Source organism: Dendropsophus ebraccatus, chromosome 9 (assembly GCF_027789765.1).
Source record: "Dendropsophus ebraccatus isolate aDenEbr1 chromosome 9, aDenEbr1.pat, whole genome shotgun sequence".
Taxonomy (NCBI): domain Eukaryota; kingdom Metazoa; phylum Chordata; class Amphibia; order Anura; family Hylidae; genus Dendropsophus; species Dendropsophus ebraccatus.
This window is the reverse complement of record NC_091462.1, coordinates 34,629,323-34,657,039: the sequence shown is the minus strand read 5'-3', so window position 1 is coordinate 34,657,039 and position 27,717 is coordinate 34,629,323. Positions and strand designations below refer to the sequence as shown.

General features: G+C 42.3%; 1 protein-coding gene across 1 annotated transcript in view; it reads left to right on the top strand.

Annotated features, from left to right (window-relative positions):
- LOC138800850 (dynein axonemal heavy chain 11-like) overlaps positions 1–27,717 on the top strand; it is a 268,385-nt gene that overhangs the window by 19,142 nt on the left and 221,526 nt on the right. The window contains exons 6-10 of the mRNA XM_069982946.1: positions 185–354; positions 2,315–2,534; positions 15,717–15,833; positions 16,332–16,418; positions 25,492–25,650. Coding sequence (XP_069839047.1) covers positions 185–354; positions 2,315–2,534; positions 15,717–15,833; positions 16,332–16,418; positions 25,492–25,650 — 753 coding nt within the window. The remainder of the gene's footprint in view (positions 1–184; positions 355–2,314; positions 2,535–15,716; positions 15,834–16,331; positions 16,419–25,491; positions 25,651–27,717) is intronic.

Genomic DNA, 27,717 nt, shown 5'->3' with positions numbered 1-27,717 from the left:
AGAGAGGACTACTCTCTGCTTTGCATTACCAGCCATACAGCTAACTCCCCATCGTCAGAGGATCTGCATACATCCCATAGTGGACAATATGTTAGAGGCCATCCACATCCCCTGTTTTACCACCCCTATTGTTTGTTTAACAGTAGTAGCTGTTATTGAATTCTCATTTGTTATGTTTCATCAGATCAGTATCTATGAGTCGCTTTACGATGAAATTGGGGAGTTCGAAGATGAAAGGACATTTGATGGGTGGCTCCTTGTAGATATGAAGCCCTTTAAAATCTCTTTGATGAATGCCGTGAAAAGATGGAGCTGGATGTTTAAAGACCACTTATTAAATGACGTTACAAGCAGGTAACTTCTATGTTTCTGTATATTTTCCTTTCTATTTAGACTTCAATTTAAAGGAGCCTGTTTTACAGCCTGTGTGTTACAGTACCGCAGATAGGGTTTCGGCCAGGGAATGGGCAAGGTAGACAAAGACGGTGAACTCCGAACTTGTCCCCACCCTAAGTGACTGCGGGCAAGTAGGTGACAGTCCCTAACTTGCAATACGTGAAAACACAGAACACAGACAGAACAAACTTGCAAATAAAGGGTAGTCAATCAGGCTGTGGTCAAACCAAATGAGCAGCAAAGTACCAAAACAGAATCCAAGGGAATAGTCCAATAAACAAAAGCCGAGGTCAGATAACACAGCAGAAAATAGAATAGGGAACGCCAAGCACCCTAGGAAATACTGGTCTAATAGCCAGCGAGGAGACTGAGTTTAAATGGGTGGTTGGGGTCCAGTCTAGAAATTCATTGGACCGGCCCCCTGACCCTCATCTGGCACACATGCATTGAAAGCACTTTTACTGGCATTCAGTCACTGTCGCTGGAGAGTGGAGAGGTAAACATTGTTAGGCTAAGTTCACACAACATAAACTTTCTATTAATCACAGCAGTTATTGCCGATTTGCAACGGCCGTGATTAATATAGAATTTATGTTGCACTGCAGTCAATGGAATCCCGGCCAGAGTGTATACACATAGGGGGAGATTTATCAAAGGGTGTAAAATTTAGACTGGTGCAAACTGCCCTCAGCAACCAATCACAGCTCAGCTTTCCTTTCAGCACTGCCTAAAGCTGAGCTGTGATTGGTTGCTGTGGGCAGTTTGCACCAGTCTAAATTTTACACCCTTTGATAAATCTCCCCCATAGTGTACACTCCGGCAGGGATCTCTAGCGGCCGAAGCGGAAACTGACATGTCTGACATTCATTAAATAGCGGCCACACATAACTGTCAGTTCACACAATGGAAAGTGCGGCTCCGGCCACACTTTCCATTGTGTGCTATGATAAATTGGGATGCGAGCACACACGCACGACCCGCATCTCAATTGAGCAAAAACGCACTGCAAATGTACTGCAGTAGTGACGGGGATGATCTTCACAGACACCAGACTTTCTTTGACGCGGCTGGTTCACAGAATGGCCGGTGTCTTACTGCGTGTGAACCCGGCCTAACACTATGTGTACACACTCTGGCCAGGATCCCATTGACTGCAGTGCAATGTAAGTTTTCTAATAATCACGACCGTTGTTGAAAATTGGCAACAACGGCCGTGATTAATAGAAAATTTACATTGTGTGAACTTAGCCTCAGCTGCTGAGGGACACCACTGTAACTGCTGATTGGCTGACAAGTACAACTCACGCTCACCATTGAAGGACAACTCCGGCACTGCTAAAAAAAACTGAACTGAAGCTCCAGTTGGTGTCTTCATTTTTTCTTCACTTCCTGCTTTGGGCTTTTCCATGATGCACTTTGTCTCCTGTGATGTCTAACTGGCTCTATAGAACTGTTAGATGGCTTTCATCTTGCTCAGCCAATCAGAGCTGAGCAACCTGAGTCATCTGACAAAGGGAGGCTGGCCTAACAGGGCTTAGACCCGCCTCCCTCTTGAGTGATGTCATTGTCACAAAATGTCTGCCACAGAAAAGCCTGGGGGTCAACAGTCATTAGATAAGAATGAGTTTACTTCACTTCCTGGTGGGGGGGTTGAGGATGGAAAAGATAGGGAAGGCGGGCAGATAGGTGATTGAAGCTTATTACAAAGTTATATAACTTTGTAATGAGTTTCAATTACTGGGAAAAAGCTTTTCGCTGGAGTTTTCCTTTAACTGGAAAGTGTGGCCCCCTGAAGAGCAGGACTCCTTTACACATGCATGGCAGGGTAGCATGGAAGGTAACTATGACTTCTGTACTTTTTATTAACTAATTAAAAAAATAAAATTATATGACTGTTATTTCTTTATTTCATGCCTAGTGTTAATGAACTTTATGAATTTATAAAACATACCGAGAAAGGATTGTCCAAGAGAGTGAAGAGAGAGGACTATGATGTGCTTGTAGAAACTATGGGTCATCTGATGGCAATTCGTGATAGACCGTCCACTGAGGAGCATTTCAGATATCTAAAGTCCACAGTCGAGCTGCTGCGAACTTATGGACAGCAACTACCTGACCATATCCATACACAGCTAGAGGTAAGTGACAAGGCTTGCTTCCTAGCAGATGAACAATTGTCTATTTATCTCTATCCCACCACCAACCCATACAAAGCTGCTGCTACCATTGTGCAGGTTGTAAAAAAAGATCGACAGGCATACTTATAAAAACTGTTTTTGTGCTGTTATTTTCATAAAAATACCATTTTCATTAGAGATGAGCGAATTTACAGTAATGACAAAGCGAAGCGATTCGTTAGCTCGGCAGTCGGCTCTTCAGCCTGCTTCCTTTATACTCTGTGCCGATCCTCCCCGGGTGCCTGAAAAAGCTGCATCCAGTCCTGGGAAACTTCTCCCAGTTTTCCAGGACTGGATCCAGCTTTTTACGATACCTGGAGCAGAGTGACACTGAGCTAAAAGGCAGCAGGCTTATAAGCCAACTGCTGAGCTAACAAAGCAATTCGCTTCGTTATTACTGTATATTCGCTCATCTCTAATTTTATTTCAGAAACAACAGTGTCAGCAAGACAGGGCCCTGTGTTCCTCTGCCCTAGACCTGCTGCGCTTAACCCTTTGAGGACCAGGCCCAAAATGACCCAGTGGACCGCGCAAATTTTGATCTTAGTGTTTTTCAGTTTTTCCCTCCTCCCCTTCTAAGAGCTCTAGCACTCTCAGTTTTCTATCTACAGGCCATGTAAGTGCTTGTTTGTTACAGGAATAGTTGTACTTTGTAATGGCGTCTTTCATTTTACCATAACATGTATGATGGAATTCCAAATATATTATTTATGAAGATATAAATTGGTGAAATTGCAAAAAAGAATGCAATATGGTAACGTTTGGGGGGTTCCTGTGTCTACGTAATGCACTATATGGTAAAAGCGACATGATACTATTATTCAATAGGTCAGTCCGAACACAACCATATGCAGGTTTACACAGATTCTCTAATGTTATAAATTTTTTTAAATGAAATCCTTTTTTTTGGCAATTAAATATTAATAAAATGGGCCTATTGTGACACTTATAACGGTTTTATTTTTTCATCTACGGGGCTGTATGGGGTGTCATTTTTTCCGCCATGATCTCTAGTTTTTATTAATACCATATTTGTGAAGATCGGACGTTTTGATCACTTTTTATTATTTTTTTTTTTATATATAATGTAACATAAAATCGGTAATCCGCGCACTTTTTTCCCTCTTTTCGTGTACGCCGTTTACCGTTCGCAATGACGCTTGTTATATTTTAATAGATCGGACAATTACGCACGCTACGGTATATTATATGTTTATTTGTTTATTTATTTTTATATGTTTTATTTATATAATGGGAAAGGGGGGTGATTTCAACTTTTATTGGGGGAGGGGTTTTGGGGTAGTGTATTGGTGTTTTTAACTTTTTTTTTTTTTACACATTTGAAGTCCCTTTGGGGGACTTGTACATACATTAGTCTGATTTCTACACTGATGATTGCTATGCCATAGGCACAGCATTGATCAGTGTTATCGGCGATCTGCTCATTGAGCCTGCCTGTGCAGGCTCAGTGTAGCAGATCACCGATCGGACCGCACGGAGGCAGGTGAGAGACCTCCGGCAGTCCGTTTTACCGATCGGGACCCCCGCAGTCACACTGCGGGGGTCCCGATCGGTAAGTGACAGGGGACTCCCCCTGTCACTTACACTTAAACGCCGCGATCGCGGCGTTTAAGGAGTTAATGACACGCGGCAGCGCGATCGCTGCAGCGTGTCATTACCGGTGAGGTCCCGGCTGCTCACTGCAGCCGGCCCCCACTTGCTATGAAGCGCGCTCCGCTCCGGAGCACGCTTCATAGCGGGAGAAACACCCAGGGCGTACAGTTACGCCCTAGGTCGTCTGGGGACAGACTTCCATGGCGTAACTATACGCCCTGGGTCATCTAGGGGTTAAAGGGGTTATCCAGCGCTACAAAAACATGGCCACTTTCCCCCTACTGTTGTCTCCAGATTGGGTGGGGCTTTGAAACTCAGTTCCATTGAAGTAAATGGAGCTTAATTGCAAACTGCACCTGAACTGGAGACAACTGGAGCTTCTCTCCTATGCTCTCTATGCAATTAACACCCCAGCCTGCATTAGGCCATGCAGCCTATTCTTGGCGCATTACATAGTCAACTCTAGGCCCCTTCTTTTTGACATAGATTCGCTTTAATGTCAAAGGAGTTGACCAACAATTTGTGTGGCCTTCAGATGTTGTCAACTTTTTGTCAGACAAAATCATGGCTAGAAATAAGTCAAGAAGAAAAAAAGAGAGCGGGAGGATGGCGCCTCATGTAATTCTGTTACGTGCAGATGTGTAAGATAAAAGTATAGGTGGACTCCCACCTTTAAGCCCCTTGGGCTTTATGCGTATCACTCCACTTTGAGGTAGCTTGTAGCTTCAGATGATGGCTGCCGGCCAAAGGACCCAGGAAACAGGACACTACCAGTGTCAGGGTCCATGGTTTCATACAGTGTAGAAAAGAAAAAAAGGTACCTGGGTATATATCCTGGCACTGCCAAAAATTCTTTCGCTGCGCTTGTTGTAAAATAATTTTTGCCAGCAGCAGGACATCAACAAAAATCATGGCTAGGTTGAGATTTTTTAAGCCTCCAACTGTTTTTCTCTGAGATATATATTGTCAGGTTGTTCTATTGGTGCCAGAGAGCAGCCATTTTTGGGCTAGGGATAGCTGACTGTAACATTCTCTGAGCTGATCGCTGCAGGTCCGGAAGATCCCCCCCCCCCCCCCCACAGCAAAAATTCTGGTATGCTTGCAGGTAGCCACACATTTCTGCAGCCGCCAATATAAGAGGAATGTGGCGCCCATCCACATTGAATTCATGGTTACACTTCAGGTTGTCTAGTTTGGGAACTCTTCACACTAAAAAATGCAGTCTAATCTGCAGGCATGATGTTATAGAGCAGGACTAGCTGAGCAGTTTGATATATAGTTTCATAGGAAATGTCAAGCGGGCGGTCCTATTGTAGTAGTCAAGTGGGTGGTCCTAATGAGTGGGCAGTGACTGAATAGGACTGCTTATATGACCATTTAGAATGAAATGATCATAGACTTCTGGAAGTTCTCTTCTGGAACTTTTTCCACAAAAATATATATGAATCTGCCTAGCTCCCACTCTATAGCATGGTGCTTGTAGACTGGACTGCCCTTTAAGGCAATGTTCCCACTTTGGGAACGTAGCAGGGTAATATAGACGGCCACTACTAACAAGCATGATCTTTATTAGGGGCTTTTTTTACTACGAGACAGCCGCCTTTCCCAAATGGGAACATAGCCTCAATACGACAAGTTCTCTTTAAACTTTGAAAGCAAAGCTGATTTAATTTTGTGTCTGAATTAATGCAATTCTAAGAGGTACAATTTCTCATGGCATTCCTGCACCGAAAACGTGAACCTAAACCGGGAGGTGAATAAATTTTTTTGTTATTTGTTTGTAAAAATTCAACATGTTATTATGATCAGTAGGCAATGCCGCTCTATATAGGAGGCCTAGTGGAGCAGCCCTTTAATTGTTCCGAGAAATTATAGACATTTGTTAATTATACGTGCCGATACACTGTCACAAAAATAGTCATTTTCTTTTAATGGCAGAACATATGTCAATCCTACCCAGAAATAAAAATTAAATCCTTCAAGATACAGTTACTATACAAAACCCCTCGAAATCATTCATATTCTCAGTGTGATCCAAAGTGTATTTATTCCAAATGCCCTTTTCTTCAATCTCCAGCTCGTCTCAAACGTTTCTCTTGTATTTTAAGTTGGCGACAATACATTCAACACTTTTAAAATGTCACTTTTTTTTTTTTCTTTTTCATCACGAAACATGATGGACAAATTTCAAATGATATGGAAACCAGCTAAGCAGAAAATTCACATGTAAAACAAGCATTAAAATTCCCTCGCCTAAATATCGCAACCCATGGGCACAAACAGTAGCTAGCCCCGGAGAGGAGAAGAATACCTCATTAGGAGTCGGGGTTATTTTACTAATTATTTCAAATTGCTTGAAATTGTATGGGCTCAATTTTACTACTGAGTTAAGCCTTGTGTAAAGCGTTTTTTTGTGGCAAGGGAGGAAGGTTTTTGATGTCTAATTTCTTAGCAAATATACAGACCTATGCTGTGCGGCTAACTTAGTGACTGACCTTTGAAACTCATTACTTGCTTTTGAATTCAGATCTCTGTCATAGCGATTAAATGCCTCCCGTGAAAACATGTTTCGCTATGGTAATATTCTTTCAAAAGGCTGAATTTCCAGGATGATGATTCCCTGTCTTTCTCTCCCCCTGCAAAATTGTACCGTCTCATTTGTATTCACCTTCAATCGAATGCCAAATGCAAATCACAAAAGGTATCGGACGAAAATTGCAGATCTTGCAAGAAAAATTGAAATAATAATTTAAAAAAAATTTTTTTTTTAACCCCTTAAGGACACTGATTTTGGCCTTCTGGACAGAACTCTATTTATTAAATCTGACCTGTCTTTATGTGGTAATAACTGGTGAACATAGTGATTTTGATATTGTTTTTTAATGTGATACATTGTAGTTTATATGAGTGGTAAATTTTGGTCACTATATTCAATTATTAATTGTAAATAACTCCAAAATTTTGTGAAACTTTTGAAAAATTATTTTCAGAAATTCTCTGCTTGTCAGAAAGATTGCCATGCCACATAAATGGGTTAATAATTCCCATTTACAATATGTCTACTTTATGTTGCCATCTTTTTTTTTTTTTTAAGAACGTTAGAGGGCTCATAAGTTTAGCAGCAAATTTTTACATTTTCTTGAAAATTTCCAACATCACTTTTTTTTTTTTCAGGGGAGCAGTTGCTTTTTGACATAGATTTGAGAGGCTTTCATGCTAGAACCCCCCATAAATCATCCGATTTAAGGCTATGTCCACACTGCGTATGAATCCGTCCGTAGTTCGAACTGCGAATATATGCACGTAGTTTTGAGGTTGATGGGTTCGCTTGAAAGTATACGATATACGCCCGAACAGTGCACACTACGTATGAGCTTACGGCCGGATCGTATACGGCGCCGTGAAAAATGAACAAGACCATTGTTTGAGGACGGAAATGTTGAAACTCACGGCCGTGGATTTCCATGCGGTCCCGTACGAAGTACTTATTTCAGCCAAATTGAACTTGATTTTTCGATCCAAAAGGTTCTGTGTGGTTTACGGGGCTGGGCGAAGATTTCCAAGTAAATGACCTGCCTCAGATCGCTTCGAAACAAGCTAGGGAAGCATAACTGTACTGCGGGCGTATGTTCGCGGTGCGTAAGCATCCGGTCACATGTCTATTTTTCCCGTGCCCCTAGTTTCAGCCGCACATGTACAGCAGCGTACGATCTACGGACGGATTCATACGCAGTGTGAACATAGCCATAAAAGAACTGCACCCCTAAAAGTATTCACAACCGTGAATTAAAGAAAACATTCGAAATTTAAACAGTTCATTTGTTTGGAAATTTGTAAATAATATTTATCTGTAATATTTTAGGCCGTTTTTGTTACATTTTTGTTCATTTAAATTCAAAATTACTAATTTCACATGAAACACAGAAGCACATGCACCTCATAGTTTGTTACACACTTTTTCTTTAGCAGTATATGGTCATACCCTATCTATGACCATATACTGCTGTTTCAACACATCAGTACTAAGAAGAGAAGGATTTTTAATATAGATTTTCACAACTCCTGAGGAACCAACCCCTGAGGAACCAATACAGTGGGAACATATTCACAACCCCTGAGGAACCAATACAGTGGGAACCCTGACAAGTGACTCCATTTAGCAAACTGCACTCCTCCAAGAGTTCATGTAAGGGTATAGTGAGCATTCTGACCCCATACCCACAGGGGTTTTTCCAGAACCTAAGCACACGCAAAGGGAGAATTCACTTTTTGCCATTTCAGTGCACCATATCTTGTGGTCCACTTGTGCCCCTGAAAACATGCACCACATAAATTTAGAAAATGTTTCAGGGACTGTTTTTGGAACTGCAATTCTTAGTGGTATGCTTTGGCTGGATTCAGCTGCCTATTTTGAGTTTCTATACCTGGCCGGGCATTATCCAAAGACTACAATTAATCAGTGGGGGTCTGACTACTGGAACCCCTTATTCTTTGGGGAGGTTCTGAGTAAAACTGTCATTGATGCTTTGTATGGTCACTGCTACTTCACTCCACTATCATGAGCAGTCCCATAAGCCTTCCAGTAGACAGATAAAGTCAAGAGAAAGAGATGATTGAGCAGTTTGGATTTCAGTCGTCCTAGTTATTTTGTATTCCGGCAGGTAAGGTACTGTCGATTTAATCCTCCTCTGTCCATTTAGAAAACATAAACAATCAGCCAAGGGTTTGTGTATATAGAAGAAATTGGTGGGATCTCTGTTGACAGTGACATCTTTGATATATGGCTACTGCGCAGAACTGTAATACTTCCATTTGCCTGGAGTCTGTACAAGGGCATCTATGATAATTGTGGCTCTAAGCCAGGGGTGTCAAACTCAAATAGACAGTGGGCTAAAATTAAAAACTTGGACAAACTCGCAGGCCAACCTTGATATTCATTGAAGCACACAAGCAGCTTATCTGCTTGCAGCGAGTGGTGTGCAGCGCTCCTGGCACTGTCAGAAGCAGTGTGCGTCACCAAGCACTTTGCACTACGATAAATGATATAATAAATCCCCACAATGGTGCCCCATAAAGTAGCCAGCTTCCCACAATAGTGCCCAATGCAGTGTCCAGTCTCCCACAATAGTCCCCATGTAGTAGCCAGCCCTCCCACATTAGTCCCCATGTAGTAGCCAGCCTCCCACAATAGTCCCCATGCAGTGTCCAGCCTCCCACAATAGCCCTCATGCAGTAGCCAGCCAGCCCTCCCACAATAGTCCCCATGCAGTGTCCAGCCTTCCACAATAGTCCCCATGTAGTAGCCAGCTTCCCACAATAGTGCCCCATGCAGTGTCCAGCCTCCCACAATAGTCCCCATGCAGTAGCCAGCCCTCCTACAATAGTCCCCATGCAGTAGCCAGCCTCCCACAATAGTCCCCATGTAGTAGCCAGCCCTCCCACAATAGTCCCCATGCAGTAGCCAGCCCTCCCACAATAGTCCCCATACAGTAGCCAGCCTCCCACAATAGTCCCCATGTAGTAGCTAGCCCTCCCACAATAGCCCTCATGCAGTAGCCAGCCCTCCCACAATAGTCCCCATGTAGTAGCCAGCCCTCCCACAATAGTCCCCATGCAGTAGCCAGCCTTCCCACAATAGTCCCCGTGTAGTAGCCAGCCCTCCCACAATAGCCCTCATGCAGTAGCCAGACCTCCCACAATAGTGCCCCATATAGTAGCCAGCCCTCCCACAATAGTCCCCATGCAGTAGCCAGCCTTCCCACAATAGTGCCCCATGTAGTAGCCAGCCCCCCACAATAGCCCTCCTGTAGTAACCAGCCCTCCCACAATAGTCCTCATGTAGTAGGAGAGGAGGGGGAGGAGCCGGATCTGTCTGCGGCCTGAACCGCTCACCCCTGGACGGCTCCCGAATCCACCCTACCCCTGCATACGGCCCCTATACGTATGCCATCCTTCCAGTCCCACTCCTGATGTCGATCCCACCACGGAGAAATGGTCGTACGTGCAGATGAGCGGCCTGCTGTATCTCCTCAGCAGGATCGACATCAGGAGCGGGACCGGAAGGATGGCATAAGTATAGGGGCCATATCCAGGGGTAGGGTGGGTCCGGAAGCCGTCCAGGGGTGACAGGTTCCCGGCGCACATCACACCAGATGATAGTATGGGCGGCCCAGAAGACCGCCCATATTATAATCTGTTGCGGTGTCCTATTAGTGGCCAGCTCTAGGAAATCAGCTCTGGGAGTCAGGTCGGGACATCACCATGTTATACAGGAAGTGAAGCCTTGATGCAGTAGTAAGTGCAGAGAAAAAAGCACTTTATAAGCATTTCCCGTAATAAGTGTATATTGGTGATTTTTTGAAGTTTTTGAAGTTTTGGGGGGCAATACAATACTTTAATAAAAATTTTCGCCGGACGTCTCCTTTAAAAGTGAGGTAGGGCTTATATGGAAATATCAGTGGCCTATATTCACCTAAACGTGGTAAAGAGGTAACAGGTGGTGTAAACTTAGGGTCCTATTAGACTAAATGATTTTTAAGGCTTAACGATAAACGATTGCAAACGAGATTGTTTATCATAAACCTGAAATCGTTCACCATCTTACACAGAACGATAGTCGTTAGTTATGATTGTAACAACAATCGTTTACTCCATCTAATCCCAGCAAAAGAAGGAACTTTTTGGAATTACACTGAACAATTAGTGAACAAATGCGGATTAACGGTGAACAAATGTGAAATTACAGCGAATTATTAGGGAACGATTAACAATGATTTTAGGGTCAGATCTAAATGAACGATCAACAACACACAAACGATTTTGATCATTACCTTGAATTACACAGATTGATTATCGTTCAAATTCAAACACTGTAACGATTTTCCGCATGATGATCGTCCCATGTGATAGGGCCCTTAGACTAGACCAGGGGTGGTGAACCTATGGCCCCTCGGCTGTTATAAAACTACAACTCCCACCATGCCTGGACAGCCTTTGGCATGTTAAAATTTTTACTTTTGCAACATCTGGAGTAAGGATGGTCCGAAACCGCCGAGGTTCGGGTTCGTATGAACCCGAACGCTCGGTATCGGATTACCGCTGTCTGCCCGCTCCGTGCAGCGGGCGGATACAGCGGGAGGAACGCCTGGAAAACTGGGATACAGCCTATGGCTATGGCTGTATCCCAGTTTTCCAGGTGTTCCTCCCGCTGGATCCGCCCGCTGGACGGAGCGGGCAGACAGCGGTAATCATTGCGGATGGTTCGGGTTCGTACGAACTCCGTACGAACTTGGTTCGGACCATCCCTAATCTGGAGGGCTGTAGGTTCTCCATACCTGAACTGGACAGTCTACAGATGCACCAAATTTATTAAAAATCAGCAAAGCAACCTTCTATTTTTAAGTTTACATTGTCTTAACAGTTTAAGTAAATTTTCCCAATTTGCTATTTAATTTTACTATTTAAATGTAATTTCTAGGTATATAGTTGGTAAACTACCAGCTGTATTGCCAAATCGGAACCTACACATTGACTTTTAAATAAAGCATGAATTGATATTTGCATAGCTCGCTTCAACCGCAAATCCCTTAAACAATGGGTTTCTCACTCATTTCTGGATCAGTGAGCTGTATGTTTGCTATACATGAGGGTTGTTTTTTTTAAGTACAGATTAGAAAAGGAATAATATCCCGAATTTCTGAGCCTAAAACAAAGATTTAGCGGAAAAAAAGGCAAAAAACTGTGCAACACCACATCAACAGTCTCAACCCAGGAGCCAATAAAATACTATGCATGTTTTAGTGATAAAAGATGAGCTTTGAATATTTACTTCCAAGAATTTTTGCTAAAATTACAGTTCATGTTGATGGACAACAAAAGTATATATACAGGGTGGGCCACAAGTAGGTGGACAGTATGTGTAATAGGTTTATGAAGGGGAAGATTTATCAAACATGGTGTAAAGTGAAACTGGCTCAGTTGCCCCTAGCAACCAATCAGATTCCACCTTTCATTTTCCAAAAAGTCTGTGAGGAATGAAAGGTGGAATCTGATTGGTTGCTAGGGGCAACTGAGCCAGTTTCACTTTACACCATGTTTGATAAATCACCGAAGTTTATAACCCTATTACACATACTGTCCACCTACTTTTGGACCACCCTGTATGTTTGACAATGGCTGAAATTTGTCTGAAATGCCACTTAATGTAGACTGGTTGTTACGATCTTTTCTATCATGTAAATAAAGGTCACTATATACCTTATACTTTTGTCAGGACTTTTACCCATTACTAACATTAGGTTCGGCATTCGATCTATAGGGATTAGGCATGATGGAAACTCACTGCCTGACCCCTTTGTCCTTGTAGAGATAAGCTGGGCAAAAAAAGACGGTGTGTGAACATAGCTTTAATCTGTAGAACCCTATGGCTGGGCATTATATAAGCAGCATATGCATTAAAGCTATGTTCACGACATGCAACAAGATCAAAAATGTTTTGGGAATCATTAGATCGTCTTATACAATGGAAATTACACCAATAATTGTTCATAGATCCTCGAGTCATCATACTACATATATCTGATGATGAACCAATGACTCACCTTACTAACATGTTTATATTAGTAGCAAAGAGATGCCAAATGGTTACAACCTTCTCTTCCTTCTGTGCCGGAGGTCCTGGGTCAGATAAAGTATTTTCTTAAGATGGACCAAATAGAGGCTGAACAAGATAGGAGGGTGAAATCATTCATGGGTAAATGGAAAACCTTTATAGGTACCCTCAAAGATCGTGGAGGTTGTAAAGCCATCCAGGGTTACAGAATGGTTCTTAAAGGGTGATCTGGCAGGCGCATTGGGTAAGCTGAAGCTACCGATTGTACAAAGATGAGTTGTTACTAGTAATTTTGGATAGTAAGGTCAAGAAGCTTTGTTTGGGAACCGACTTGGAGTGGGGTGGAGAACAAGGGGGATGTTTAGGGGTTTTCTTTTTTCATTAACAAAACCTTCGTGCAGGGAAATAGTCATCTGATATATATGCCTTTGCAGGAGCCTGTGGTGTTGTATGCTGCCACGTTCCTTGAGATGTCGTATTTTCAGTGGATACATGTATTTGAATGCCTACCATCAATTTATCAAGCGGGAAACAGATCACTGATCTCAGGGAGACCAGCCAAAGATAAAACTTTCAGCTGCGGGTTAAAGTGCTCAATGCAGTGAAATCCTAGGTGCATTGCTCCCTGGGAAACACAAGAGTGCAAAAAAGAGCCAGCAGAGCCTCATTTAAGAGTCTGGAAACACAGGACAAGCCAGATATCCCTCCAGGAAAAATCCAGTCAAGGGGTGGCTCCTGTAGGGAAACCACCAAAACCATCATATTAGGTGGCCCTATAAGGCAATGTAATGACAAGGGAAAAGCCAAGGCCAGGTATCCAACCACAGACAGCTGTTTCAGGGTGCTGCCCCTCATCAGTGTGGAGCAGGATTCTTCCTAGGTGGGAGCAATGCCTCATAGAGCCATGCGGGAAACAGGTCACTGATCTGAGGGAGACCAAAGATAACACTGTCTGCTGCTGGTTAAAGCGCTCAATGCAGTGAAATCCTAAGTGCATTGCTCCATGGGAAACACCAGAGTGCAAAATAGAGCCAGTGGAGCCTCATTTAAGAGTCTTAAAACACAGGACTAGCCAGATATATCTCCAGGAAGGGCTCAGAATATATCATGGTACGGAGCAGACACAGCTGTGTATCTTGTATACTTCAGGAAGCTGATATGATTTGAAATTATATTCTGCGAAGGATTGTTATACTTGTGTAAAAATAATTTTATTGAAAATTAATTAAAAAAGAATTATATATATATACTATATTTACAGATAGTATTTTGATAAGTATTTTTTATTCAAAACAAAGAGTGGATCAAAACACAGAAGAAGGGCAAATCATTCAATTCTTCTTTTTCTCTGTTAGTTCCACTCCTGGTTTGTGCCAAAAATACTAACTGGATTACTGACAAAATACTATGTATGAACATAGCCTCAAGGTCATACAACAAAAAAACCTAATGCACCATTTTTGTCATATTACATTCACTTTATGTTGCTTTACCAAAATGTTATTTTGTAGTTCTACACATTGTCAATTGCATACACAATAAAAGGTGTCACACCTATCACAGCCTTGTACTTGACATAAATTGTACATGTACTTTAGTAGAATTTATTATAAAAGGAAATACATTATATATTTCTACACCTTTCATCAAGGTGTCTTTTTGTATATTTTAAGGTATGCTTTCTCAAGGATAACTGCTCGTTCTGCATAAGAAATAGACAAGCTTGTCTGCATCTACTTCTGAGTACAAGCTCATGACTACATAATGTGAATACAATACAGAACACATCATACTCTTCCCTAAATCATCTGTAGCCAAACAGAAATAAGAGCAAAAACTTAACTCCAACAGACATGTATGCATTGATAATGTTACATTGAATTTCATACATCAACGTCATACAGAAATCCTATTATTATAAAGATGGTGCCATCTTGGGCTCTTTTGAAGTTCACCCCTATAGCTAAAATGTTCTAATGTTTAGTTTATAACATAGCATAACATAGTGTATAACATAGTACATATCGCATGGATGCTAACGGATGCAGAATTATACATATATTTTTTATTTTTCTGTACTGTGGTAACTTGTATAGCATTTGTGTGATGATTTCTAACAGATGTTTCTAATAGCATGTATTAACATGCTTTACGGTAAGCCTCATGGACATAGACGCCAGGAACATCTTCATAAGCATGCTCTGTGACCTCTGAGACCTGTACAAAGGTCATTCCAGAGGGAGGGGAAAAGCGGACATGCTATTGTCTTCTCTATTGTTGTCACCTTTTGCTGTAATTTTGTACAGGAAGTATCAGCCTATTGTAGGGTTCAGTAACCAGTGTGATAAACTGAAAAATTTCAGTATTTTTAAAAAAAATCAAAGCAACATAAAATATATAAAAACTTCTTCTGAGAGCTCATTCCTTAAAAACAGGGATGTTGAACCTGCAACCCTCCAGCTGTTGCGAAACTACAATTCCCATCATGCCTGGACAGCCAAAGCTTTGTACAGGTTATCCAGCGCTACAAAAACATGGCCACTTTGCTTCAGAGACAGCCCCACTCTTGTCTCCAGTTTGGGTGCAGGTTTTGTAATTCAGTTCCATTGAAGTAAGGAGCTTAATTGCAAACCGCACCTGAACTGGAGACAACAGTCGTGTTTTCTCTGGAAAAAGTGACCATGTTTTTGTGGCGCTGGATGACCCCTTTAAGAGAAATACCCACCCTAAAACATAATAAAAAAAAAAAAATTTAAAAAAGATATAAATAAAAAAAACAAAACAATTTTTTAAAACATTTTTTCCCTTTTTTCCCCCCCGATCTATGGCCTATACTGCTGTAATCTCCAGCCTACATTATCGATTCCGAGTGTAGAATAGACTAGAGGTAAACTATCTCGCTTTTTTTTCATTCTTAGGAATTGCCAGAGAGGTGGAAAAATCTGAAGAAGATTGCATTCATAGTAAAGCATGAAGTGTCTCCTCTGCAGGCAAATGAAGTATCTGTTATCAGGAGGAAATGTGTCCTTTTCGAGGTGAGATCAGTTCTGTTCTCTGAAGCAAATGATTTTTCTCTTTTTGTTCCGATAACAGGCTGCAGCTAAGCTTCACTGAACTGAGAAATTGTAAACTCTTAGAAAAAAAGGGTGTCTAAAGATAACAATTCAATGTTTCTTGGTAATGCACTCTGGATGGATCTGATAATTTAAAGCCCACTTCAGTAAAATGCTAGTGAAGCCCGCGTGTCTTTTATCTTCAATTATGTCTAATCTTTTTCCAATTCAAACACTGCATAACTCTCCTAAGATCAAAAATATAGATTTTAAATGTTTTCATTCTGTCGGAGAGTATTACCCGCCAGATCCATGTCATTAAAATCTAATTAGTTTCCCAATGATTTTTAACCTATGTCAAGAGAAAAAAAAAATATTTGATTTACAAAATGCAAAAATTTCTGTAATGAATAAAATTGGGAGATACAGTGATGATAGACTTTGTCACCGAGACTTTTTTTTTCTCCTCTTCCCATCCAGGTTAAGCAGCACGAATTTCGAAATCGTTTTAAAAATGAAATAATCTTCAAATTTGATGCCGAAGATCCATACAGGCATTTGGATAAGGTACGGCTTATGTTTTATGCGGAGACAAATTATGTAAAATTATGTAAATTAAAATTATGTAAAAAATTTGGTAAAAAGTGTAAATAACCTGAACATATAACAAGAGAAAATGGACACCATTGATATTTATTATCTTAGTTTTTATTAAAAAAAATTCTAAACAGTCCACAGCACTGGATTTCTTTTCTTTTTTTTTTTTTTTTTTTTTTCTTCTTTTCTTTTTTTTAACTTAAATTCCAAAATCTATTTAGATTCATTGCTCAATCTTTAAGCTACATTCACACACAGTAAAATAAAAGCAACAAAATGACAGTAAAAAAGAAAACACAGCTGTTTTGTATTTTTTTTTTAATATATTTTTTATTAGATTTTCACAATATTTTGTACAACGTAGCAGTTTTGTATTTTTGTAATCTAATAATGTGCTGTGAAAAAAACAGCCGTCTGTAAAGAAAAAAAACCCAGAAACTGACATTTTTCCATATACTTTTAAAGGGAACTGGTGTCAGAAAGGTATACATATTTGTAAATTACTTCATTACTTTTATTCAAAAACCTCAAGCCTTCCATTATTCAAAAACCTCAAGCCTTCCAATACTTATCAGCTGCTGTATGTCCTGCAGGAAGTAGTGTCTTCTTTCCAGTCTGACACAGTGCTCTCTGCTGCCAGCTCTGTCCATTTAAGGAACAGTTTTCTGTGGGGATTTGCTACTTCTCTGGACAGTTCCTGACATAGACAGAGATGGTAGCAGAGAGCACTGTGTAAGACTGGAAAGAATATACCACTTTCTGCAGGACATGTAGCAGCTAATAAGTACTGGAAGACAAGATTTTATGAATATAGAAAATTTACAAATTTGTATAACTTTACGACACCAGTTGATTTAAAAATAAGTTTTTTCTCCTGAGTACCCCTTTAATGTAGCACAATATTAGATTCAAAATACAGCTATGTTTCATACTTGTGTGAACATCCCTTTAGAGTGTGTGTATATATATATACATATATATATTGTAGGCAACCAGCAGGAAAAATAGTGGAAGGTAGATATGTGCCAAGCAGGTTATTGTGCTCTGTATGGAAGTTTCAGGGAATTCAGGGTTGCCAGTCCGCTTGTACATCCCAGACTTTCCACATATCTGAATTGCAGCAGGAGAACTACAATGTATGTGCCACAGAGGTCCTGGGACTCTGTGGGGGAAAGACAGCAGTTCGTGGTCAGTAACTATAGGTTACTGACATTTGCTATTTAGTATAGCTGCTGTGTGGCTAAAATGGGCTGTCTTTCTTGGAACGGCTGTAGCGTGGGTGGGAGGCCGTTCCCATATTCCGGTCCAGGCTTTACTGGGTTTTTTAAAAGCCTCTGACTTGGTGCATGAGGTGTGGAGAGACAACCTGCTGAGAGTGTTTGATTGAGTTGATCCACAGTGAATCTGGCAGACAGGAGCTGGAGAGAGAAGCCCTGCAACAGAGCTGCTACAGACTGCTGGTCTGAATAAGGACATAACTACACGGTGGTGTGTATATGCTTTCTGTTAATGTTCCTGAAAGTCAACTGCTTTGTGTTTGAAGCTAGAACGGCTGCTGTAAAAGCCTCATGCTGGACTATTTTTTTTCTGGTTTGTTACCAATAAACGTTTTTTAGTTGCATCCAAAGCCTGCTTGTGCCTACCTCTGGTGACGCTAATTCCCACACATGGTGGAGGATGCGGGCATTTGGTTGCTAATGGTAACAACTGCATGATTTTGGTGAATTCAGTAATCAGCATATGTCCTGGGTAAAAGCTGCTGCAACTCTGCCAAGCCAGTCCCCTGCTATGGAGGAGCTCTGCAAGCAACTGGTGGAGGCCAATGCTGCCCAGAAAGAAACAAATCGTTTGTTGCTGGAACAAATTGCAGTCCTCAGGGACAATGTTTCTGCTCAGAGGACAGAGGACTTATCTGGGCTCATACATGTGAAAAAGGCAGTGCAACGCGCCTTGCAAAAGATGACCCAGGACGATGATGTAGAGGCTTATCTGGCAGTTTTTGAGAGACTTGCTGAAAGAGAAAAACTCCCTGCTGCAGTATGGACTGAGGTTCTGGCACCTTACTTGATTGGGGAGCCTCAAAAAGCATACTTTGATTTGACTGCAGAGCAAGCCAAGGACTATGACCTCCTTAAAGCTGAGATTATGGCCCGGCTGGGAGTCACCTTAGCAGTTCGGGCTCGCAGAGTCCATGATTGGCAGTTTGAGAAACATAAGCCGCCTCGCTCTCAGTTGTTTGACCTGCTACACCTGGTGCGTAAGTGGCTACAACCAGAGTTTCTGGATCCCTCAGCAATTGTTGACCGGATCGTTATGGACCGCTACACAAGTGGACTTCCTAGAGACATTAATCGCTGGGTTTCCCAGGGAGACCCCAAGTCACTGGATGAGCTGATTTCCTTAGTGGAACGTTATACCACTGCAGAGACCTATCTGGGGCCTGAAGGTAAACTCCAACACTCCATGGGGCGCTCCGGGGATCGCTTTCAGAGGACAAATGCCAAAGCCTACTCGGCTGACCAGGAGAGCCGAGCCAGCCGACCAACTCAGGGTGGTACACCTAAAGGAGAAAGGTTTGTTGGCCCAGGAAAGGTACCCTCACCCTTTAAAGTCCCCTTGGGTAGCCGAGCAGAGGTACGTTGTTGGAGGTGTCAGCAACAGGGGCATATTGCAGCGCACTGTCCTCAGCAAGAGGAACCAATGGAGTGTGGTGCCACCCGTCGCCTCTCCATGTTTGCCCATCCTGCTTGCAGCGCTACACCCCTGCATGAACATGGCCCCCAAGAGAGCCAACTTTGGGTAAATGGGGTCAGTGTTGTCGCCCTGTTGGACTCTGGCAGTCTGGTCACCCTCTTAAGAGCTTCTATTCCCCATGTTCTGTTATCTCCAGAAAAACGGGTGGGGGTGGTTTGCATTCATGGGGACATTAAGCACTATCCTCTTGCCAAAGTGACTATAGAGACTGGCTGCGGGACACTAAACCATGAGGTGGGTGTGGTGAAAGACTTGCTACATCCTCTGGTTGTGGGCCGGGACTTTCCGTTATTCTGGGAACTCTGGTCTCAGCCCCAAGGTGTGTCTGAAAATGTCTTGTGTCCCCAATCTCTCAGTCCGATTCCCCTAGATGAAGATGTCCAAAGTGATGCAGTAGGGGTGACCCCTAATATACCGGACAATTTTCCCTTAGCAGTGTTGGCTGGGGATGAGGGTGAGATGTCTACTTCTGAGCAAAACGTTCCTGAACTAGAGGTATCACGAGAGAATTTTGGAACTGCTCAGTTGCGAGACCTCACCCTAAAAAAATGCTTGGGAAAGTGTAACAGTACTAAATGAGGTTCCACAAGAGCCTGATGCTGAGAAAAGGTTTCCACACTTTTCTGTCCAAAATAATTTGTTGTATCGTGTCAATAAGGTACGGGAAGAATTAATAGAGCAATTGTTGGTGCCAGTGCCTTATAGGAGGATGGTACTAGAAATGGCACACAGTCATGTGCTAGGGGGTCACTTGGGGGCAGAAAAAACACAAGAGCGAGTCCTGCAAAGGTTTTATTGGCCAGGCTGTTATCAGGAGATTGTGAAGTTTTGTAGGTCCTGCCCAACGTGTCAATTAACTGCTCCTATGTCCCATTTCCGGAGCCCTTTAGTCCCCCTACCAATAATTGAAGTACCATTTGAGAGGATAGCGATGGATTTGGTAGGCCCATTGCTAAAGTCTGCCCGGGGTCACCAATATATTTTGGTAGTGTTGGACTATGCCACCAGGTACCCTGAGGCCATTCCCCTGAGAAATACCTCCTCAAAATGCATTGCCCGGGAGTTAGTTCACATTTTTTCTAGGACTGGCTTGCCAAAAGAAATTCTAACTGACCAAGGTACGCCTTTTATGTCCAGGGTGATGAAGGACTTATGTAAACTGCTGAAAATTAAACAGCTTAGAACCTCTGTTTATCATCCTCAAACAGACGGCTTAGTAGAGAGGTTCAATAAAACCTTGAAAGGAATGTTGAGAAAGGTAGTAGAAAAGGATGGGAGGGACTGGGATTGTCTGCTGCCATACCTCCTGTTCTCCATCCGGGAGGTCCCTCAGTCTTCCACGGGCTTCTCCCCATTTGAATTGATATATGGGAGACACCCCAGGGGTCTGCTAGATATTGCCAAAGAATCTTGGGAGAGTGAGGCTACCCCTTACAGAAGTGTGATAGATCATGTCACCCAAATGCAGGATCGCATCAGCAGTGTTATGCCCATTGTGAGGGAACACATGAAAAGGGCCCAGGAGTCCCAGAGCAGGATATATAATAGGGCAGCTAGGGTGAGACAATTTAACCCTGGTGATCGTGTACTGGTGCTTGTTCCCACAGTTGAGAGTAAGTTCCTAGCAAAGTGGCAGGGTCCTTATGAAGTGATGGAGAAGGTTGGAGAGGTAAATTATAAAATCCATCAGCCAGGGAAAAGAAAACCTATTCAACTGTACCACATAAACTTAATTAAACCTTGGCATGATAGAGAGTCCTTGGTAGTGTCCCTGACATCCCAACTTGACACTCACTCAGATATTGGGAAGGTTACCATTGGTGATGCCCTGTCCAAACCCCAAAAACAGGAAGCTTGGGAGTTACTACAGCGTAATAGGGATATGTTTACCGACCTTCCAGGTACTACAGATGTTGTTCAACATGAGGTAATTACCGACCCTGGGGTGAAAATACACGTTAAGCCATACCGAATTCCAGAGGCCCGGAGACAAGCTGTCTCTGATGAGGTAAAGCGCATGTTAGCCCTACAGGTTATTGAAGAGTCCAAAAGCGGTTGGTCTAGCCCCATTGTATTGGTCCCTAAGCCAAATGGGACCTGGCGATTCTGTAATGACTTCCGCAGACTAAACGAGGTCTCTAAGTGGGATTCCTACCCCATGCCCAGGGTGGATGAGTTAATCGAAAGGTTGGGGCCAGCCAGGTACATTACTACTCTCGACCTCACCAAAGGTTACTGGCAGATTCCCCTTTCAGAAGAGGCAAAGGAGAAAACTGCCTTCTCCACCCCAGAGGGGCTATTTCAGTATACTAGGATGCCGTTTGGTTTACAAGGGGCCCCAGCTACCTTTCAGAGAGCAATGGACAAGGTTTTGAAGCCTCATACCAGGTACGCAGCGGCCTATTTAGACGATATTGTGGTCTTTAGCAGTGACTGGGAATCCCATCTGAGCAAGGTACAGGCAGTACTTGATTCACTCAGGGAAGCTGGGTTTACTGCTAACCCTGAGAAGTGTGCTGTTGGCTTAGAGGAGGCTCGCTATTTGGGCTATATTGTTGGTAAGGGTACAATAAGGCCCCAAATAAACAAAGTAGAAGCGATTCAGAGTTGGCCCCAGCCTCTTACGAAAAAACAGGTAAGGGCGTTCCTAGGGATAGTGGGCTACTATCGTAGGTTTGTGCCAAATTTTGCCTCCATAGCTGCACCATTGACAGACCTAACAAAAGGGAAAAAGGCAATAATGATTCAGTGGTCCGAGGAGGCAGAAAAGTCGTTTCAGGCCCTGAAAAAAGCCCTCTGTAGTCAACCAGTGTTAGTGGCCCCTGATTTTACTAAAGAGTTTATTGTGCAGACGGATGCCTCAGAAGTGGGTTTGGGCGCAGTAATGTCACAGGAGGTAAATGGAGAGGAGCACCCCATTACATATCTGAGCAGGAAGCTCACTTCCTGCGAAAGGAATTATTCTATTGTAGAACGAGAATGTCTGGCCATAAAGTGGGCTCTGGAGTCCTTGCGGTACTATCTGGCTGGTAGGAAGTTCAGATTGGTGTCAGATCATGCTCCATTACAGTGGATGTATAGAAATAAAGGTAATAATGCCAGGGTGACAAGGTGGTTCTTGGCATTACAGGACTTTAAGTTTGTAGTAGAACACAGGGCAGGGAAAGATCATATAAATGCAGATGCCTTGTCAAGGGTCCATTGTCTGATGGGATCAAGTGCCCAGTCTCCTGGCCTTGGGCAGAGGGGGGGGATATGTAGGCAACCAGCAGGAAAAATAGTGGAAGGTAGATATGTGCCAAGCAGGTTATTGTGCTCTGTATGGAAGTTTCAGGGAATTCAGGGTTGCCAGTCCGCTTGTACATCCCAGACTTTCCACATATCTGAATTGCAGCAGGAGAACTACAATGTATGTGCCACAGAGGTCCTGGGACTCTGTGGGGGAAAGACAGCAGTTCGTGGTCAGTAACTATAGGTTACTGACATTTGCTATTTAGTATAGCTGCTGTGTGGCTAAAATGGGCTGTCTTTCTTGGAACGGCTGTAGCGTGGGTGGGAGGCCGTTCCCATATTCCGGTCCAGGCTTTACTGGGTTTTTTAAAAGCCTCTGACTTGGTGCATGAGGTGTGGAGAGACAACCTGCTGAGAGTGTTTGATTGAGTTGATCCACAGTGAATCTGGCAGACAGGAGCTGGAGAGAGAAGCCCTGCAACAGAGCTGCTACAGACTGCTGGTCTGAATAAGGACATAACTACACGGTGGTGTGTATATGCTTTCTGTTAATGTTCCTGAAAGTCAACTGCTTTGTGTTTGAAGCTAGAACGGCTGCTGTAAAAGCCTCATGCTGGACTATTTTTTTTCTGGTTTGTTACCAATAAACGTTTTTTAGTTGCATCCAAAGCCTGCTTGTGCCTACCTCTGGTGACGCTAATTCCCACAATATATATATATATATATATATATATATATATATATATATATATATATATATATGTATGTGTATATATATATATATATATATATATATATATATATATATATAGTTCCTGACCACCTGCTAAGACCAAGATTTACTATTGTTGTAGGTCTTTTTTCTCCCCCAATAAATGAAAATTTATTTATCTGGGTTTTTGTTTACCAGATTTACTAATTTCGCACATGTCTCGGGCAAATTGTGGTTTAGTGATAACCCCCCCCCCCCAAAAAAAAAAACGTGTTGTACTCCAGTGAGGTTTGAATAAACCTTTATTCCTTTAATATTTAATTAAATTATATATTAAAAAAAAATGTGTAAAGTGACACAATTGGCTATCTTGGCACCGGAAAATGTGTTCTTGTGATGTAAGGGAATAGTAAATCAGGACCATGACTGCCTGCCACAAGTTGGAGATTCACTATGAAGCACAAAATGGTAAAAAATATATTTTAAAACAGCTATAATGTGCTATATTAAAAGGGTCCACCTGTGCACATTAAAAAAAAAAAACAACAACAAAAAAACAGCAACTAATTTTTTACAACTTGTGCAACTAGGCCTCTTTTCCATAGGCTTTAATGAAGTCAGTTATTAGATTTTAAAAATTTTGTTGATTTTGACTTCTGGTTGCAATTTGAATGACGTTTTTCCTGACAGATCTTTCGTAAAGGGTTATCACAAGAACACCTCTGGCCATTTACAATATTAGGGCATATGGAATTCATAGTCCATATATAGACCTTATACCAACAACTAAGTGGGTCAACACTCTAGTGGATTTGGCTCAGCCACATTATACCCAAGTAAAGGGGAAACTTTGGGTTGGCCACAACTTCCCTGATTGCTTTGGGGGGGGGGGGGCACCCCTTTGTGCCCTGCATGATTGAACTGCAGCATTTGGCTTCCATCACCAAGCCTTATTCATTAATCATACAGGGCAGGGAGAGGGGAGGCTTGCATGCTGCAACTTAGCATGACAACTCTTGAGCTTTAAAAGATTTTAAAACTTTGCAAATAGCCAAATCTAGGAGAAAGATATCAATTGTTTTTTGTTGTATCAGCTATATGCTCATGTCTGTATTTCTTAACATTATACTGTATATTGACGGCTCCTACAATCTGTCCCCCCCCCCCCCCCAAACCGCTTGTACCATCACATAGCTGCTCTAATCCAAGACCTGTGCTGGGGTCTGTTTGGCAGGTAATGCAGTTATTGTCCTAAAAAAACAACTTTTTGAACTTGCAGCCCAGTGTCAAATTGGCGTGGCCTAGAGTGTCTATGCCTTAGACCTGCACCGCCTCTCTGTCCCTCCTTCCCACCCTCTTCACCATTAGGAATGCCACTGGGCAGGATTTATCCTATTCATCACTTGTCTGAACACTGCACATGTGCCCTAACTATCCAGCACATATGCTGTGTTCAGACAGGTGATGATTAGGAGAAATCTTGCCTGGGGGCATTCCTAATAGTGAAGAGGGAAGGGAGGATGGACGGTGCAAGCCTAATGCATACACAATCTAGGCCATGCCAATATGACACAGGGCTGCAAGTTTAAAAGTTGTTTTATAGGACAATAACTGCATCACCTGCCGAAAGGACCCCAGGACAGATCTTAGATTAAAAGCAGCTATAAGAAGGTACAAGCCGTTTGGGGTGGGCAGATTGTGGGTACAGAGTCGCTTTAAGCTTAATTGTCGTTCGTCTCATTATATTCTATAAAATAAGATATGGTTATTATAGATGGCTTTTCTTTTATAGATTCATGATGTACTGTACTTGTTTAATTTAGTTGTCTTATACTTTTATGCACTAAAATTATATTATAGTTATGGACTTTGTAAGGTTCCAGTTCAAAGGTTACACGTCCATGTGCTGTTTTACATAGACATGAGCCTGAAGAAGAATAGAATGCATTTTGTTGAATATCTTAGCAAATTTTGCTAAGTTTAATGTCAAAGCGGAAAAAAAAATGAAGCACGTACCGTGTCCAGTATTAAAGAGTCAACCTATTTTCTTACTACTAGGCAAAACCCGATTTTGTATACTCTCGGAAAAAGTGAGATCTGAATTATTTCCACTCATCCGGAACCTGTCTGTGAAATTCTCAGCCACCGTTTGACAGTGTTGTAACTGTTAGTGTTAAGTAGGACTCCGGCAATCCAAGCAATGAATCATCCCCCTGTAAATACAGTACAAGCACTTTCTAAGACTTAGTCAAGTGTAACGGCAGATAATTCACACTTCTTGGAAACAAACTGTCACAACTGAGATGCAGCATCTTTTTGACAGAATGACTCTATTCTTTTCTGTAGACCCACAGAAATATTTCAAGGTTGGAAGATGAGATGAGAAAACTGCAGGACACAGCAGACCTGTTCGAAGTCAGCATCCCGGAATATAAACAACTACGTCAGTGTCGGGCTGCCAGTATTTTGCTGAAGTCTGTATGGGATATGGTAATATTTGTACGGGTAAGATGATACCAATGATTTGCATTTTTGCAACAAATATTGCTAATAAATTTAGAATTTCAATACAAGTGAATTAGAAATGTACGCATTTGGGGTTTTCTATATTATATCATCCACTTCATCAGATTACTATCAGTTAGCTTCTTTTCCAGTTGGCTTGTTAAGGTTAGAGATGATCGAACACCGGAAAAAGTTAGGTTTTATCAAACTCGAACCTTGTTGAACCTTCCGCATTTGATTCCCGATGCCTACCCATTCTGTGGGGAAGGAGGAGACAGCCCAAGTACCGCCTTGAATTCCGGAATACAGCCCATTATCTAGGCTGTATCCCAGTATTCCAGGCAGTACTTGGGCTGTCTCCTCCTTCCCCACGGAATGGGTAGGCATCGGGAATCAAATGCGGAAGGTTCAACAAGGTTCAAGTTCGATAGAACCTAACTTTTTCCGGTGTTCGATCATCTCTAGTTAAGGTGGCCATACACCTTCATCCTCTCCCCATCCTTCCTGTACTCTCTCTCAGAACAAAGGGGTCGGGTAGTGATTTCCCCTTTGCCTGACTCTTATCTCCACCGACATAATCTGTCAATGGTCAGTTTGGAGAGCCCCATACACCTTACAACGATGGCTGAAAAGTATAAGGTATATGGGGACCTGTACAGTCTCTCTTGACTACACTAGCCTACTCACTTTGTTGAACTTGAATGTATGGGACTTAACCCACAGGGTAGCTAGTTCCCCAGTGGATTATCTTTTACCTCAGCATCATATAACCTATGGAGGTCTACACTGGAGGAAGGGTGGTACGATTACAGTGATATCCATTTTATGTAGCTTTTCTTATAGTGTATGGCATTTATACTATAAATACTGTTTGTGTCTTGCATATTGTAAGAGCAGTAATATTTTTATTTTTCCGCCAATGGAGTTATGTGAGGGCTTTTTTTTTTTTGCAAAATAAACTGACACTTTTAATGGTACACCTTATGGGTACATGTGACGTATATTTACGCCCTGTTGTCGGTAAGGGCGTTTAGAACGTGGCAGCGCGGCGACCCCGCTCTAAACCGCCGCAGTCCCAGGTGCTGCATGTAGCCCGGGACCTGCGGCTATTAGCTGGCACGGTCCGATCGCTGTGCCCGCTAATCAGGTAATCAGATGCAGCTGTCAAAGTTGACAGCTGCATCTGATTACCGTATGCAGCAGTTCCGTGGTGTCTAGTGGCGGAGATCGCCCCCCGGGACGATCTCCGTGTCTGGTGCCGGCCGGGGTCTCTCCGCCAAAATGGCGCTGATCCTGCCTCGGCACTCATTTGTTTTTGGCTGCAGAAGCCGAAAGCAAACGAGTGCCGATCTCATTGATCTATGCTGCATATCTATGCAGCATAGATTTCAATGAGAGATCAGTGTACTTATACTAGAAGTCCCCCAGGGGGGCTTCTAGTATATGTGTAAAAGTATAAAAAAAAGTGATGTTTTCAATCAAAAGCCCCCTCCCCTAATAAAAGTCTAAATCACCCCCTTTTCCCATGTAATAAATAAACGTAAACCAATACATAAATAAATAAACATGTTTGCTATCGCTGCGTGCGTAATCGCCCAAACTATTAATTAATCACATTCCTGATCTCGCACGGTAAACGGCGTCAGTGCAAAAAAATCCCAAAGTGCAAAATTGCGCATTTTTGGTCGCATCAAATCCAGACAAATTGCAATAAAAAGCGATCAAAAAAATCGCATATGCGCAATCAAGGTACCGATAGAAAGAACATATCATGGCGCAAAAAAAGACACCTGACACAGCCCCATAGACTAAAGGATAAAAGCGCTATAAGCCTGGGAATAGAGCGATTTTAAGGAACATATATTTGTTAACAATGGTTTGAATTTTTTACAGGCCATCACATAATATAAAAGTTATACATGTTATATATCGTTTTAATCATAATGACTTGAGGAACATATATAACAAGTCAGTTTTACCCCAGGGCAAATGGCGTAAAAAGAAATACCCCCCAAATAAACCCAATTTCACCATACGTTTATTTTTTTTCTGGTTTCCCAGTGTACT